The sequence below is a fragment of the Anarhichas minor genome, unplaced genomic scaffold, assembly GCF_050575085.1.
Source record: "Anarhichas minor isolate MPS153535 unplaced genomic scaffold, ASM5057508v1 ptg000054l, whole genome shotgun sequence".
In the NCBI taxonomy this organism is placed as follows: Eukaryota; Metazoa; Chordata; class Actinopteri; order Perciformes; family Anarhichadidae; genus Anarhichas; species Anarhichas minor.
In genome coordinates, this window is record NW_027466500.1 from 3061611 (window position 1) to 3074237 (window position 12627).

At 41.9% G+C, this 12627-nt stretch overlaps 1 protein-coding gene across 1 annotated transcript; it reads right to left on the reverse strand.

Moving 5' to 3' along the window:
• Positions 1 to 169: 169 nt before the first annotated feature.
• On the reverse strand, positions 170 to 12077 carry LOC142931818 (equilibrative nucleoside transporter 1-like). Its single transcript, XM_076075934.1, has 12 exons — positions 11985 to 12077; positions 11706 to 11787; positions 10866 to 11047; positions 9777 to 9916; positions 8822 to 8956; positions 7886 to 7983; positions 7411 to 7492; positions 5544 to 5629; positions 5166 to 5274; positions 4576 to 4661; positions 3246 to 3445; positions 170 to 2773 (listed from the first exon to the last, which is right to left on the reverse strand). Exons 1-12 carry the CDS (start codon positions 12011 to 12013, stop codon positions 2662 to 2664), a joined length of 1341 nt encoding a protein of 446 aa, XP_075932049.1. The 5' UTR covers positions 12014 to 12077; the 3' UTR covers positions 170 to 2661.
• Positions 12078 to 12627: the final 550 nt, after the last annotated feature.

Here is a 12627-nt window from a genome sequence, read left to right on the forward strand (position 1 = left end):
TCACTCACAGCTGGGGAACACAGACAGTTTAAACCGCACATTCATGAATTACAGAAAGAGCCGCTGGTGTCCAGATGTTCAGAAATAACTTCATCTCCAGCTCTTTCTGACCTCATCAGCTGCTGCGATGTCGAGCAGTTTATTTCCATAAATGACCAACAGGAGGAGCCACATTCTTAAAAATAGTTTTATTTTATCACAGAACTGTTTTTTAAGCTGCAAAATATGTAACATTTTAATGGTCCATAACTCCCATACCAACCAAAACACAAAGTACGGAAGAACAGACCAACGTTGTGCTTATAAACAAACATTTGGGACGTACACAGCTGGCTTTATGACTAGTGTACATCTAAAGCAAACTTCGAACAAAAAGCATCAAAAAAAGGCCACAAAAATATAGCAGACCGGCACCAAAGCCCTTTATCTCCGCCGCATTCGGAACACTATCTCGGCTAGAGCCAAGTGGTAAAGTTTGAAAAACATACTAAACTCTACTTCTGATACAAAACTTATCTTACATGAAAATGGGTTTAAATGAGAAATGTCACAGGCTCGAGAAAAACCCAAGAATGAGATTAAAAAGTCTCCTAATCTCATTTACACGTGGCACATTTCACGATACTGATGACGGCATATTCTTTTTGCTGCGATCAATAATACATTGTAGCAAAATGTAACAGGAAGACACAGTGACAGTACAACTTCAACATGTGGACAGAAAATGTGACTTCTGTGTTCCTCTAAACTACTGTGTTCCTCTAAACGTCCTCTAAACTACAGACACCCCCCTCTAAGACAGGGGTGTCAAACTCATTTTCACTCCGGGCCACATCAGCATGATGGTTTCCCTCAAAGGGCCGGTTGTAACTGTAAGACTGTATAACTGTAACTACTCCTAACATATTGTTAAATAACTGTCTCTGCTTTTGATTATTGTTTATTCAAGTGTAAAAATATTGTACATGGAGTTATATAAATGTAAAATGATATTTAAGCACATTTCTGTTATAATATAAATCATTTTAATTTAGGGTTAAGAAACCCACATTACTCTATCAAAGATCAAACTTTTAAAGAAAATAACAAAGACAAATATCATCAAACACAAGTTATTACATTAACTTTGTTCAAAGCTATTTTTGTCACCTCTCTGCATCACTAATGTCCCGCCCTGCTGTCGTCCCGTGCATGGCAGCTACATCCAAGAGCTCCTCACTGAGATCAGGTCTGCCTTGAGCCTCTTACAAACATTGATAGATGATGTATCTCGTCTCTTAGCTAGCTGTGTTGTTAGATTGCTGCTAGTTCCTGAACTCGGTCTGCGATGGTGTTTCTTCACAAACTGACATTTGTAAAAGTCTGTATCTGATCGGAGCTCACCTGCTCACATACCTTTAGCATGCACTGGGCTGTAGCTTTTGTAAATATATTCTGCCTTTTAATTCTTGGACAATTTTATGTTTTTCTTGGAGGCTAAATTTAGCTCCGTGTTTGGTGTCAAAATGCCGACGTGAATTGTATCCTTCATCACCGACACCGACACGACAGATCTCATAATTTCGACCATGGGGATATTTTTATTTTCAAGTCTAACTTTTTTTTTTTTTGCTGGTGGATTCGCGGGCCACATAAAATGACGTGGCGGGCCGGATTCGGCCCGCGGGCCTTGAGTTTGACACGTGTGCTCTAAGAGATGAACATTCAGCCGATAGTGGAGCAGATTATTGATTAAAACCTCGTCTTTAGGTTTCAGTCCGTCCTTACATTCTTTGAGAATTTACTGATCCGTTATGAGTGAGTTTACAAAACACAAAGTGGTTTGCACACACACACACACGCGCACACACACAGTTTGATGGGTTGTGGGCTCCCTTCAAAGTTCATCATTTCCCATGTTGTCTTCTTGTATTTGGCTTGATCAGAGTTAAAAAGCTGCAACAGTCCAGAGTGAAGTCATTAAAAAAAAACAAAATAAAAAAAATAAATAAATAAAAAAAAAAAACACGTTGCGGATCAGTTAAACATAATTAATACATAAACTCACAGGTTTATGTAGACGAGCCGAACACCAGAATCTAAGAGCCTCATTTATAAAAAAAAACTTTATTTACACACCATCATAACTGAATGTGACCGTTTCAAAGAAAGTGTAAGATGTTTAACTTTACTTCACATAAAAACATCGTTTTATCATTTTTTAAATAATTTTTTGCATTAGAATATTTTATGAAGGAGGCTCTAGGATACTACGTGTACAGTCCGTCTTCATTAACTCTGTCTGGGCTCAAGACTTGTGATATCTGGGGAAATTTAAAACACCTCGGAGAATCTCTGCCGTCGTCTCCACGATGAGTTTTGGTTTTGATTCGCTTGGCTAGTTGCACTCTGAACTCTTCAAATCATCTCAGAGAAACGAGCCGTTTTGATCAATGGCTGCTGAGTTTGGAAGAACGCTAAATATTCAGCAACATGTTTTAGCTTATATTGTTGCTGAGATGGCTGGATGAGTCGAGTCTCTACTGTACACGTGAGAGGGCTGAGGTCCTCTAGTCTTCTGGTCTGCTGTGCCGTCTCCACTCGGTCGGAGATAGTTGACAGGTCGAGTGTTTGACGGCGTCGTGGTCTAATCTACGTCTACTGAAGGGTCTGCTGGAGGTTTTAGATCATGGCCCGGAAAGCAAAGGAGACTCCAGCGCCCAGCGCCAAGCCGAGGGACAAGAAGAAGGCCATGATGGCCCCCGCCGTCTCCGCCTCATGCGGTGGCACCTTCCTGTACAGAGACAAGAGAGGGACAAAACTCATTAGGAAGGAAAACACAATGGTGTTCGACACACGGTGTCAATTCATCCTGTTCTGTGTTTTATCTTGTTGCAAGACAAACGTCTCCTTTGGGGATTTGAAACGTGATCACTCATGTCTGTACGGCAAGTAAGGTGCTACAGCCCAAAGTGGGTTAGCTTAGCATAGCTGAATGCATGGAAAACTGCTAAACTACTGGCTGTGCATTGGTCAGCACCCCTAAAGCTCTGTCATCTTCATTTAATTATACACAAACGAATATAAAAACAACAGTTTGTGGTTTTATATCCTTATAAGCTGAAATTATATAATAAAAATGAAATATCTTCCTCTTAATCCACCAATTATTCGGTCTCAATCTTCTCAACCAATACTCTGAAAGAATCTATCAAACCTGACTCTGGTCATTCTAAGTGTACCGTCTGGATGTGTGCGTTTCTTACTTGGGTCCAAAGCACATGCAGAGACTGGCCAGGTATCCGTTGGAGAAGGAGAAGACGATCATGAAGATGATGTACAGGGCGTCGTGGCTAAACACCACGGGGAGGTAGTAACGAGGCTGGACGTTACACAGCATGAAGAGAGGGATGAAGATGACCCGCAGGCCCACCATGACAGGAAGCCATCTGCTGTCTTTACCCGGCTGGAGGGAGGGAGAAAGGGACAGACTTAACAACACTTTAACATACTTCTGGGTGCTTCCTTATCCTGATTTACATATACGCATGTGTGTATGTGCAGATTACTATGGGTGCTCTGGTGCTTAAGTTGGAGAAACACGGACAAAGCTGTATAAAGACAACAGTTTAAAGGACCGTGAGTCACAAAGCATCTCAGAAGAAGCGGTTCCGGGTCCTGGATCAGTGTCGTCTAATGATGGTAAATAAACTTGCTCTAATAAGCTGCATTCCAGTGCAGGTCAGACTGGGTTAACCAACTGTACTCACTTTGTACAGAATGAATTGATTCAATTTGATCACTTCCTCTGGATCTCAGGGAATAAGACTCGTTTGTAGATCTATGTTTTTCTTGGACAAAGTTTTAAGAGATCTTTGCTTGGAAAGAAGCGAACATTTGACGGACAAAAGAGGGGAAAAAAAAAAACATTCAAACCAACTGGTGAATAAAACACATGACAACAGGCGTTATTATGAGCCTAAACAATCTATTAAGGCTTGTAGCAGCATAAAACATAAAACATGAAACAAACCGGCGATCTCAGGAACAAAACTTGTCTCCTTTATTTCCCCCCCAAACCCTTAGTGACTGATGTTCTTCCACTCACGACTCAGCGATTTATTCACGTGTAAACATTGTACGCAGCCAAAAGCTTCTATTTAAGTGCGTCTGTTCTCCGTAGCGCCATTCGCCTGACAGACAACAGCAGATCACACTAAATATTGTGATGTGGTCATTATAAATGGACTCTATAAGGCAAACGTGTATAAACTAGAGAGACATTTCTCAATTGATTTGTTGATGGGGCTGCTTGAGGTAACAAAGTTCACGTATTAGTCACTGTCATTACTACAAACTGGTACATTTTGAAATATGCTTCAGTAGTATTTTACAGTATTAGCAGTTTTTAGTGGCAGCATACATAAAAGGAAGCTGTAGGTCCGCCTGAGACTACCAGACAGTCGCCTGGATAGATCCACTGATGGAGCTCTGAAGCCAGAGAAAGGGAAGAGGAAGCCCAAACCTCCAGAGAAGGTGGGAAAGGTGGAGCCTCGTCGGTAAAACGTGTGTTACGTGTGTTTTAGTGTTACTGACCCACATGCAGACGGCCGTCAGACTCCTGCCAGCCCAGTCCATCACGTTGAAGAGGAGGAAACACGACACAGGGATGAAGTAGTTTTCTGAAAAGGGAGCAAGACAAACAAGCCGTTACTAACAACAAAGATACTGCAGAGGTCTTTGCTTGACAGAAAACCCTCAACCTCGGTGGGCTTAGAAAGCACAGAAAGTATCAAATCATTCTCACAAACGTTTTAAACTTCTTTGGTGTTTTGTTATTTATTTTTTTTCGCTGTGACTCCAAACTGATAACAGCTTTCTGTGCACAATGAAGGACAACGAGCTGCACTGCGAGCCAACAGGGAAGAGAGATTTCACAAAAGACAGATCCTCTGTGGAGTAATCCTTTAAAGGAGAAACCAATTTAAAGATACTAAAACTAATTTCTATATTTTCACAGGCTGCGCTCATGTTCATAAATAAAGGCTTGTCCACTGCACTTTCAATATAAACTACATATATCTGCATAGACAGCAGCAGTGAAGGCTGATTTAGTCATCCCTCTCAAATGTCTCTCGCTACGGCAGCAGTGTAGCTTTGTATAGATGTTAGAAATGGAGACTCACCCCAGGTGCCCCCATCTACTACCGTCGACTTGACCTCCACTGTTACGGCCGGGAACGTTCCAATGGTGACGGTGAAGATGAAGCACACCGACAGAGCCATCACCCAGATCTGAAGAGCACAAGACGATCATAATCAATATTTAGGTAACTATGTTGATCTCTGTCGAACAGGAAGAGGGTGGATGAAATGCATGAAGAGGTCACCAGAATGAAGCTAGATCTAACTGGTGATGCTGAATGGCAGCTAGTTATTACTGCCCAATCAAACAGCCAGAGGTGATGTTTTGAATGCTAAGAATGTGTCACAGCAGACATATCTACTTTTTTGGCATTCATTAATTTGCCTTTATACGTCACAATGTGAAAAAGTCATGTCACCTGTTTGAAGATGTTTATCACAGACACGGTGGGCTTGGCCTCGTTCTCCACCAGACTGACCACCAGACGCTTCTCTGCTGGGCTTTCTGAGAAACAACACAAACAAACACCTCTCTATCGTTACATTGGTCAAGCGACACATGGGAGTAAACGCCGTCGTTCCCACATTTGAGTCGGTGTACGCACAAGACTTTAATTGTTCTGTAACACCGGGTTCCCATTACGTTCGCACACACTAGTAATTAACAGAACAGACTGGTCGAGCTGTCGCCAAAACACAAAAGTGAAACACTTTCAGCGGGTTTGGCTTCCTGGTCAGTGTGTAGTAAAGAGACCTTTGGGTGTAAAGGAGACACTAAGGCTACAAATCGATCAGAAAGAAAGTGACTCATGATTAATATTAGTGGTGTCACGGATCACGGATTGATCCGTGATCCGTTCGGATCATCCCTCACGGTTCGGATCACCCCTCACAGTTCGGATCACCCCTCACGGTTCGGATCACCCCTCACGGTTCGGATCACTCGTGAACCGCGGATCAATCGAGTATTTTTTTTCTTTTTTTTTTTACTCTTTAATCATCATAGTGTGTAATACAGTTTTACTGCTGCTGTTCCTTTTCAAGTAACAAGTCCCCGAATATCAATGCAGAGTGTCAGTGAACAGATATAAAGCAGTAGTGTGTTCACGTGAACGGAGCAGGTTAAAAGCATTTAACGGCGAAAGTCATGGCGAGCGGAGGAACGTCAGAAGCCGCGGCGTCATTTAAGTCGCAAGTTTGGGAGCATTTTGTCTTCCCTGTAACCTATAATGACGGATGAGGGTGGTGGACGAAACCGTTACGGTATGTAGCCGTTATTTAAAGAGAAAGACACGATAACGGCAATACATCGGCATGTCCACACATATGAAGAGACACCATCCGGTCTGTCAGCGAAGGGGGACACTCCGTTGTAGAAAACAAAGGATTTCTAAATCTGGTTAAAATGCTTGAGCCACGCTACGAAATCCACTCACGCACCCACTTCAGCATGAAGCTTGTTCCAGACCTCTATGAAAAGGAAAAGACTGTAGAGACCGCTTTCACCACGGCGGAGTGATTCATAGTCCGGTGCTGCAGACACGCCCCCTCTGTGAGAGTCACACAGACACACACACCTGGGGCAGGTGCTGACAGAACTATCAGAGTGGAAGCTAGACAGGCCCAATAATATCCCAGTCACCACAGAAAGGTCTACCCTCTCCCCAGACAATGGAGATATTCTCATCTTTTTGAAAATAATGTCACAGTAATGGTAAATATTATTTCAGTGTATTTGAATGACATAACCTGACAGGAAGTAAACATAGACCCAAGTTGTTGCCGGGCAGTTCAGTTCAGTGTGAACAGTGGAAGCTAGCTCACTGGCTGTTTCTTTCTTACAATATTGATCAAAGGACGAGGATATCAACATACCTCATGTTGCACTTAAACTTAACAGAATTCTTGAATGTATTATTTTTATTTATTTATTTCATTTTGTTTCAAATTGGACATCTTCAAGTTCTTTGCTTTAAGTGTTCTTGAAGTTCTTTAATTAATAAATGGAAAGCAAAGTTATATTTGTCTCCTCCCCTTTTCTTTGTTGATCCGAAAAATGATCCGAACCGTGACCCCTGAACAGTGATCCGAACCGAACCGTGAGGTTTGTGATCCGTGACACCCCTAATTAATATCAGAGCGTTATCCATCACATCAAACTGAGAGACAGAAAATACAAAACTGATGGCCATAACATAAACATGGTGTTATTACGTTAGCCTGTGTTCATGTTGAGGACGTCATTCAAAGAACACGTCCATAATTGTTAACTTTTGGATTACGTACCTTTTTTGAGTAAGTCCATATTGTTCCCCTCATCAGCAGAGGGTGAGGATCTATTACTCTCCATGTAAAACTGGAAAAACTCCTGTTAAGAAAAACAAACAACCATAATGAGGCGAGTCCACCGAGCCAGAGTAGAGCAGAGAGAAAAGGATACAGGGACCACATTGTGGTCTCTGAGCTGCTGCTAATCCTCACTGGCAGATGTGTTAGCCATCACCTCCACAAGGAGTGGAGTGTGGACTGGTTTAACATTTTAAAAAAAGATGCAACTACAGACAGCACTGAATCTAAACGCATGCAGCACTTATCTTAAGCTAAGGAGGTATTTTTTCCAAAAAGGTACAAAGTTAATGAGAGCAGAAATGGGCACAAAAACATTTGAAAGTGGTTTAAAACAAATGATTTGTAGTTCTTTTAATCATGAGGTATTGAACACTGTAAAACCATGTTTCATGTAGAGAAGATGAGGTCTTACCATCCTGGGCAGCACAATGTAAGACATTATGGCCAGAAGAATGACCACACAGGCTGTGATGAAGTAACCAAAAGCGCTGTCCTGCAGGGCCGATCCAGCTACACACAAACGCAACACACACAACAATCATCAGCGGTTTGCTTCATATCGGTATTGATCTAGAGCAAATGTTTCTCATAGTGTTAGTATTCCTCAATTCAAATTTCAATTCAAATGTATTAGACTAACCCACAAGTAACTCAGGCACCAAAAATGTGCTTTAAAACCTCAAGAAATATCTGTATGTTGTCAAATCCCAATGGCAACATAATACTGAAGCCAATAATGAAATAGGTAAACCATTCTCAGTTCCCATAATTCACCCTCAGCAGCTAACGTCAGCACAGCCGCATGGACTGAGGAGACATTCCTCAATGCAGTCTGCTGTGGTTGGATTTCTTTTGGTGAGAAACTGAACAAGCACATCTGACAGAAACAATCCTGAGTGGCAGAAGAACTTCCAAGCATCTAATTGTGTTTTCTGTCTAGGAGATCAAATACAAAGAGCAGCCATCAACGTTTGTTAATCTCTTAACATCTGGCTTTTACCAAATCATTTAACACATTATGTAACAATATGTAACAATATTTGGGTGTGGATGTGTGTCTCAAACTTTCACCTAAAAGCAGAAGTAAACTTAGTAACTAGCAAGTTTTACTTTCTGTCACTATTTTATTAGAAGTTAGAAGATGTGCAAGACATGGAAAGACATATTTCTAGAAATGGCATTGCAGTAGACGGGGATTGTGCAACAAAACATTAAACTCGTCTTGCATCAGCGGTATCTCCTAAAAAGTTAATGTACAGCAAAGTGTTTTCGTCGTTTTGTCCACCTCTTGTGTATCCTCACTTCTAATGACAGAAGAAGAAGTGTACTTTGTGTGTGTGAGACATACTGGCCAGTGCGCAGATCATGGAGAAAGCGGCGAAGGTGCCGGCCAGCCCCTGTCCACTCATGATGGGGGTGGTGTAGGAGGCGGGCAGTATTCCTGCCAGGCCGAACAGACTGCCCTGAAGAATCGCCCCGAACGCTGGGAACAAGACCAGGAAGTTCAATCAGTAAACGTTAAAGAGCCGCTGGGACACAGGAAGAAACACACTGACCCACAGCAACAGAACAAAAGTCACAAACGAGGAGATTGTTTCCCAAAACAACATCGAGCAAATTAATTGTTTTACAGAACTGTTATATAACTATTGTCTTTCTCTCACTTCACACAGAGTTGAAGCCAATAAGGGGACTCGCATCACACCGATCGTTAACAACCATTCATACAGCGACTTTGGAGCTTAATTAGCTGCAGAGATGTTTCCACTAAGAAGAATGTACAGACGTCTATATCAAAGCTTACAGGTCAGAATGTCCTCCACTCTAAGTCAAACAAGATGGGCTGTTCCTCATGAAGACCTGCGGGTCAGGACCGGCCCAACGGGGATACGGAGGGGGGTGAGCTTATCCCTGCTGCTCAGTGGGTCATTGTAAATAAACAAACAGCAGAGAGATTACAGACTGTGTTCTGAAGCTCAGTGTGGTATGAGATAATGTGTGTGTGCGTGTGTGTGTGCGTGTACCCAAAGGAAAGGGATTTTCCCAACACACTGAATGCAGATGATGTTGATCAAAGAAGACGAGCTCATTGTGGAAATGAGATAAAAGGCAATCATTGAGTAACAACGTCAAATACAACAGCCCTGCAACAAATGCTTCGTCTGTGATATAATGTCCAGTTAACTTCATTTTGGTCTGTGATTGGTTGATCATTGTGATCAAGGTTTCAGCTTTCTTTTGGACTTTCCCTGCAGCGACTACAGATGATGTAATGATCATCAGTTGTGCATTTAGAAACTCACAGTTGATGCAGATAATTTTGATCATGGTGATGGTGAAGAAGGTCAGCGGGGCCATGTCCACCTTGACGAACACCGCCGTCAACAGGAAAACCACCAGGATGACCGCGAGGCTACCGATGATCCGAAGCTTCTGAGGAATCCTGAGAGTGAAAGCAACACGGAGAAAATACATTTGAACACGACTACTAATCAAGAACATTAGCCAGATCCATTTTGGACACTTTAAGAATGAATAAAAAATATATATATATTTAAAAAAGTTGGGTAAATCCAACAAATATGCAGCTACTTATTTGTCAACACACAATAGAAAAGTGTTAAAAAAAAAGAAAAGAGAGAGAATATAATATGGACGAGTTGTTTATGAACATAAGTAAAAACAAACATTTTCTGATGACATTTCTGACAAATGTTTTGACATTTCTGACATCTGCCTTATGACTACAGATGAAAAATAGCCTCTTGGCTAACTCTGGCGCATTTACAGCAATGTTTTTACTAATGTGCACTGTCCCTTATCAAATAAACCAATAAAACAAATTCAAAAAAGAGTTTAAGAAAGTGAACAATTGAGTGAGTTGGGCTCTAATGTCAGAATGAGCAGCCCAGGAAAAAAAGAGGGAGAAAAAAGAGAAAAAGGTCTGCAGGAATAAAGTATAGTGAGAAAGTGAGGGACAGCAGGAGGAAAAGAACAAAAAGAGGTGAAGAAGAAAAGGGGGTCGGGGGGGTAGTAGAGAACATAAATAGCATTCCTGGGTGTGTTTGTGTAGGGGCATGGTCAGCCGTGGTCAGGGTCCACCCAAGATCTCGCTCAATCCCACTTTAATGAAAGAAAACACAGTGCAGGCATATGGACATGCATTCACATAAGTAACCTACATGTATGGTGGCATGTGGCGACCAAGGGGTACCGATAAGCAGGAGGCAGAGAGAGCGGGAAACCAAAAAGGTTCGTCCTCTGAATGTCTCGTGTTACCAAATTTCATGTGTTGTCCTCGAGGGGTTTAACTAGCTGCTTCCTGTGAGCGGTGAAGTGTACATACTAGATACAGGAAATCACCAAAGATCTACACGGAGCGGGGTGGATACCTCTGGTGAAGGAAGGAGTTGAGGCAGGTGAAGATGAGCAGCGGCACCATGGCGCAAAGCGTCATCACGTTGTTGAACTTTGACTCCAGCACGTTGCGAGTATCTCCGTCCTTCGAGGTCTCGTTGGTCGCCTGATGGGAGGAGACGTCCGCTGACGGGTCCTTCAACCTGCTTGTGAAGTACTGAAGAAGAGGATGGAGGGACGCACAGTTATTACGATGGTTATCAGCTCCTGCGACTCAACAACAGTGAATGATAATTAATTCGGTATGGAGTCACAAGTTTGAGTCATAGGACTGTAATTTGCAGGAATGTAAGTGGCATCATAATCTAGAACCTTTATTTTCTGAAACATTGCAGGAAGATAAAGCCATCTATTAATTACAGATTCCCAAAAGGTCAATACTGAGAGGCGTTTAGGAACACTAAGAAAACGTAAGAAAATGCAATCCTTGAATCAACGCCTCTCTAAAACAACTGAATGGTAAAGGGCTTCTTATTTATCAAAGTGGCATTCAAACTTTTCATTCATCAAAACAAACAAGTATAAGCTATTTGAGCTTCAAGTAAACAATCCCCCAAAGGGCGGGTTAACCCCTCCAGGACGATGACCTGAAATTACACATTTTAAGAAGTTAAGTTGTTAGGTAAACAAAAAAAAACGTTTGTTTTCTAAGTGGAGCCCAACCTTTTAATTGACCAATGACCAACCACAAGGCCACCAACCGGCCTCTTCCTTTCACAACCATCCGTCTGTTGTTCTGAGGATTAACTGCGTTTGGGTGCAAGTATCGTCACATCCAGAAGAATAAAAATGCCCTAAAATGTTTCCTAACTTACCATCGTCGCCGTCATGAAGAAATTCCAGGGTAAGAGGGTTCCCAAGCCCAGGATGAAGAAAATGATCCATACTGCATTGTATCTGGGAAAGAGGCAAAAGGAAGTTCACACGAAGGTACATCAGTGAAGTCATGCAACATCAACAAGTTATTTATTTACTGGGTCTCATCCAAAAGAAATGTTGCACATACTGAAACTAAAACAGCAGCATATATTGACATTAATAAGTCTCTGATAGACTCTTAACAGTTTGGTTCCCTTTAAAAGAGTTTCTCTTACTTGTCCCGCGGTGCGTTGATGACCGTCATGTTTGTTGTTAGACAGTTAGAGGCTCGTGCTCGGTCAGGGTTTGATCAGGGTGGCACCAGGTCTGAAAGACACAGGTAACACACTCATGTTTCCAACGCGGTAAACATTCAGAGTCTGGCAGCACCTACATTTTTTATCAGCAGCAGCCATAAGTCCCCCCTTTCTATATTTAGCTTATTAATGAGCCAGACAATCTGTGGCCAACACAGCAATTAAATAATGGGTTGCGAAATGTTATTTCAACAGTAAACAAAATACAATAAAACAATTCAGTTGTCAGGTTTAGGCAGCACGACAGCACCAGTGGAAGAAAAACCACAAGAACGAGTGGTCTCAAGAAAACAAAATTCAAAAAGATCTTTGCCGCTTGATGGTAAAGTTGCATAATATTTGTGAAACTCACAAGACATCCCATCGGTCAGAGACATGCTTCCCCTCACACAGCATTCCTCATATACAGTATGTGCTACAAAGGACTAAATAAATGCAGAAACGTCACCATTTTCTGCCCCATTAACCCTTTAAAGAAAACCTTTAATAAACATTGTTGTGGAATATTTCTTATGACTAGTCGGGAGAAGAAAGTGAAGGTTTTCAATCAATATGAAGTAAA

Bases quoted from the DNA above. Each gene is read 5' to 3' on its own strand.
- LOC142931818 (XM_076075934.1), bottom strand. From the start codon at position 12,013: ATGACGGTCATCAACGCACCGCGGGACAA. The intron at 9,917-10,865 runs GTATCCACCCCG...TTTCACTCTCAG, and splicing joins AACTCCTTCCTTCACCAGAG to GATTCCTCAGAAGCTTCGGA. The intron at 5,275-5,543 runs GTGACATGACTT...TGTGCTCTTCAG, and splicing joins TGATAAACATCTTCAAACAG to ATCTGGGTGATGGCTCTGTC.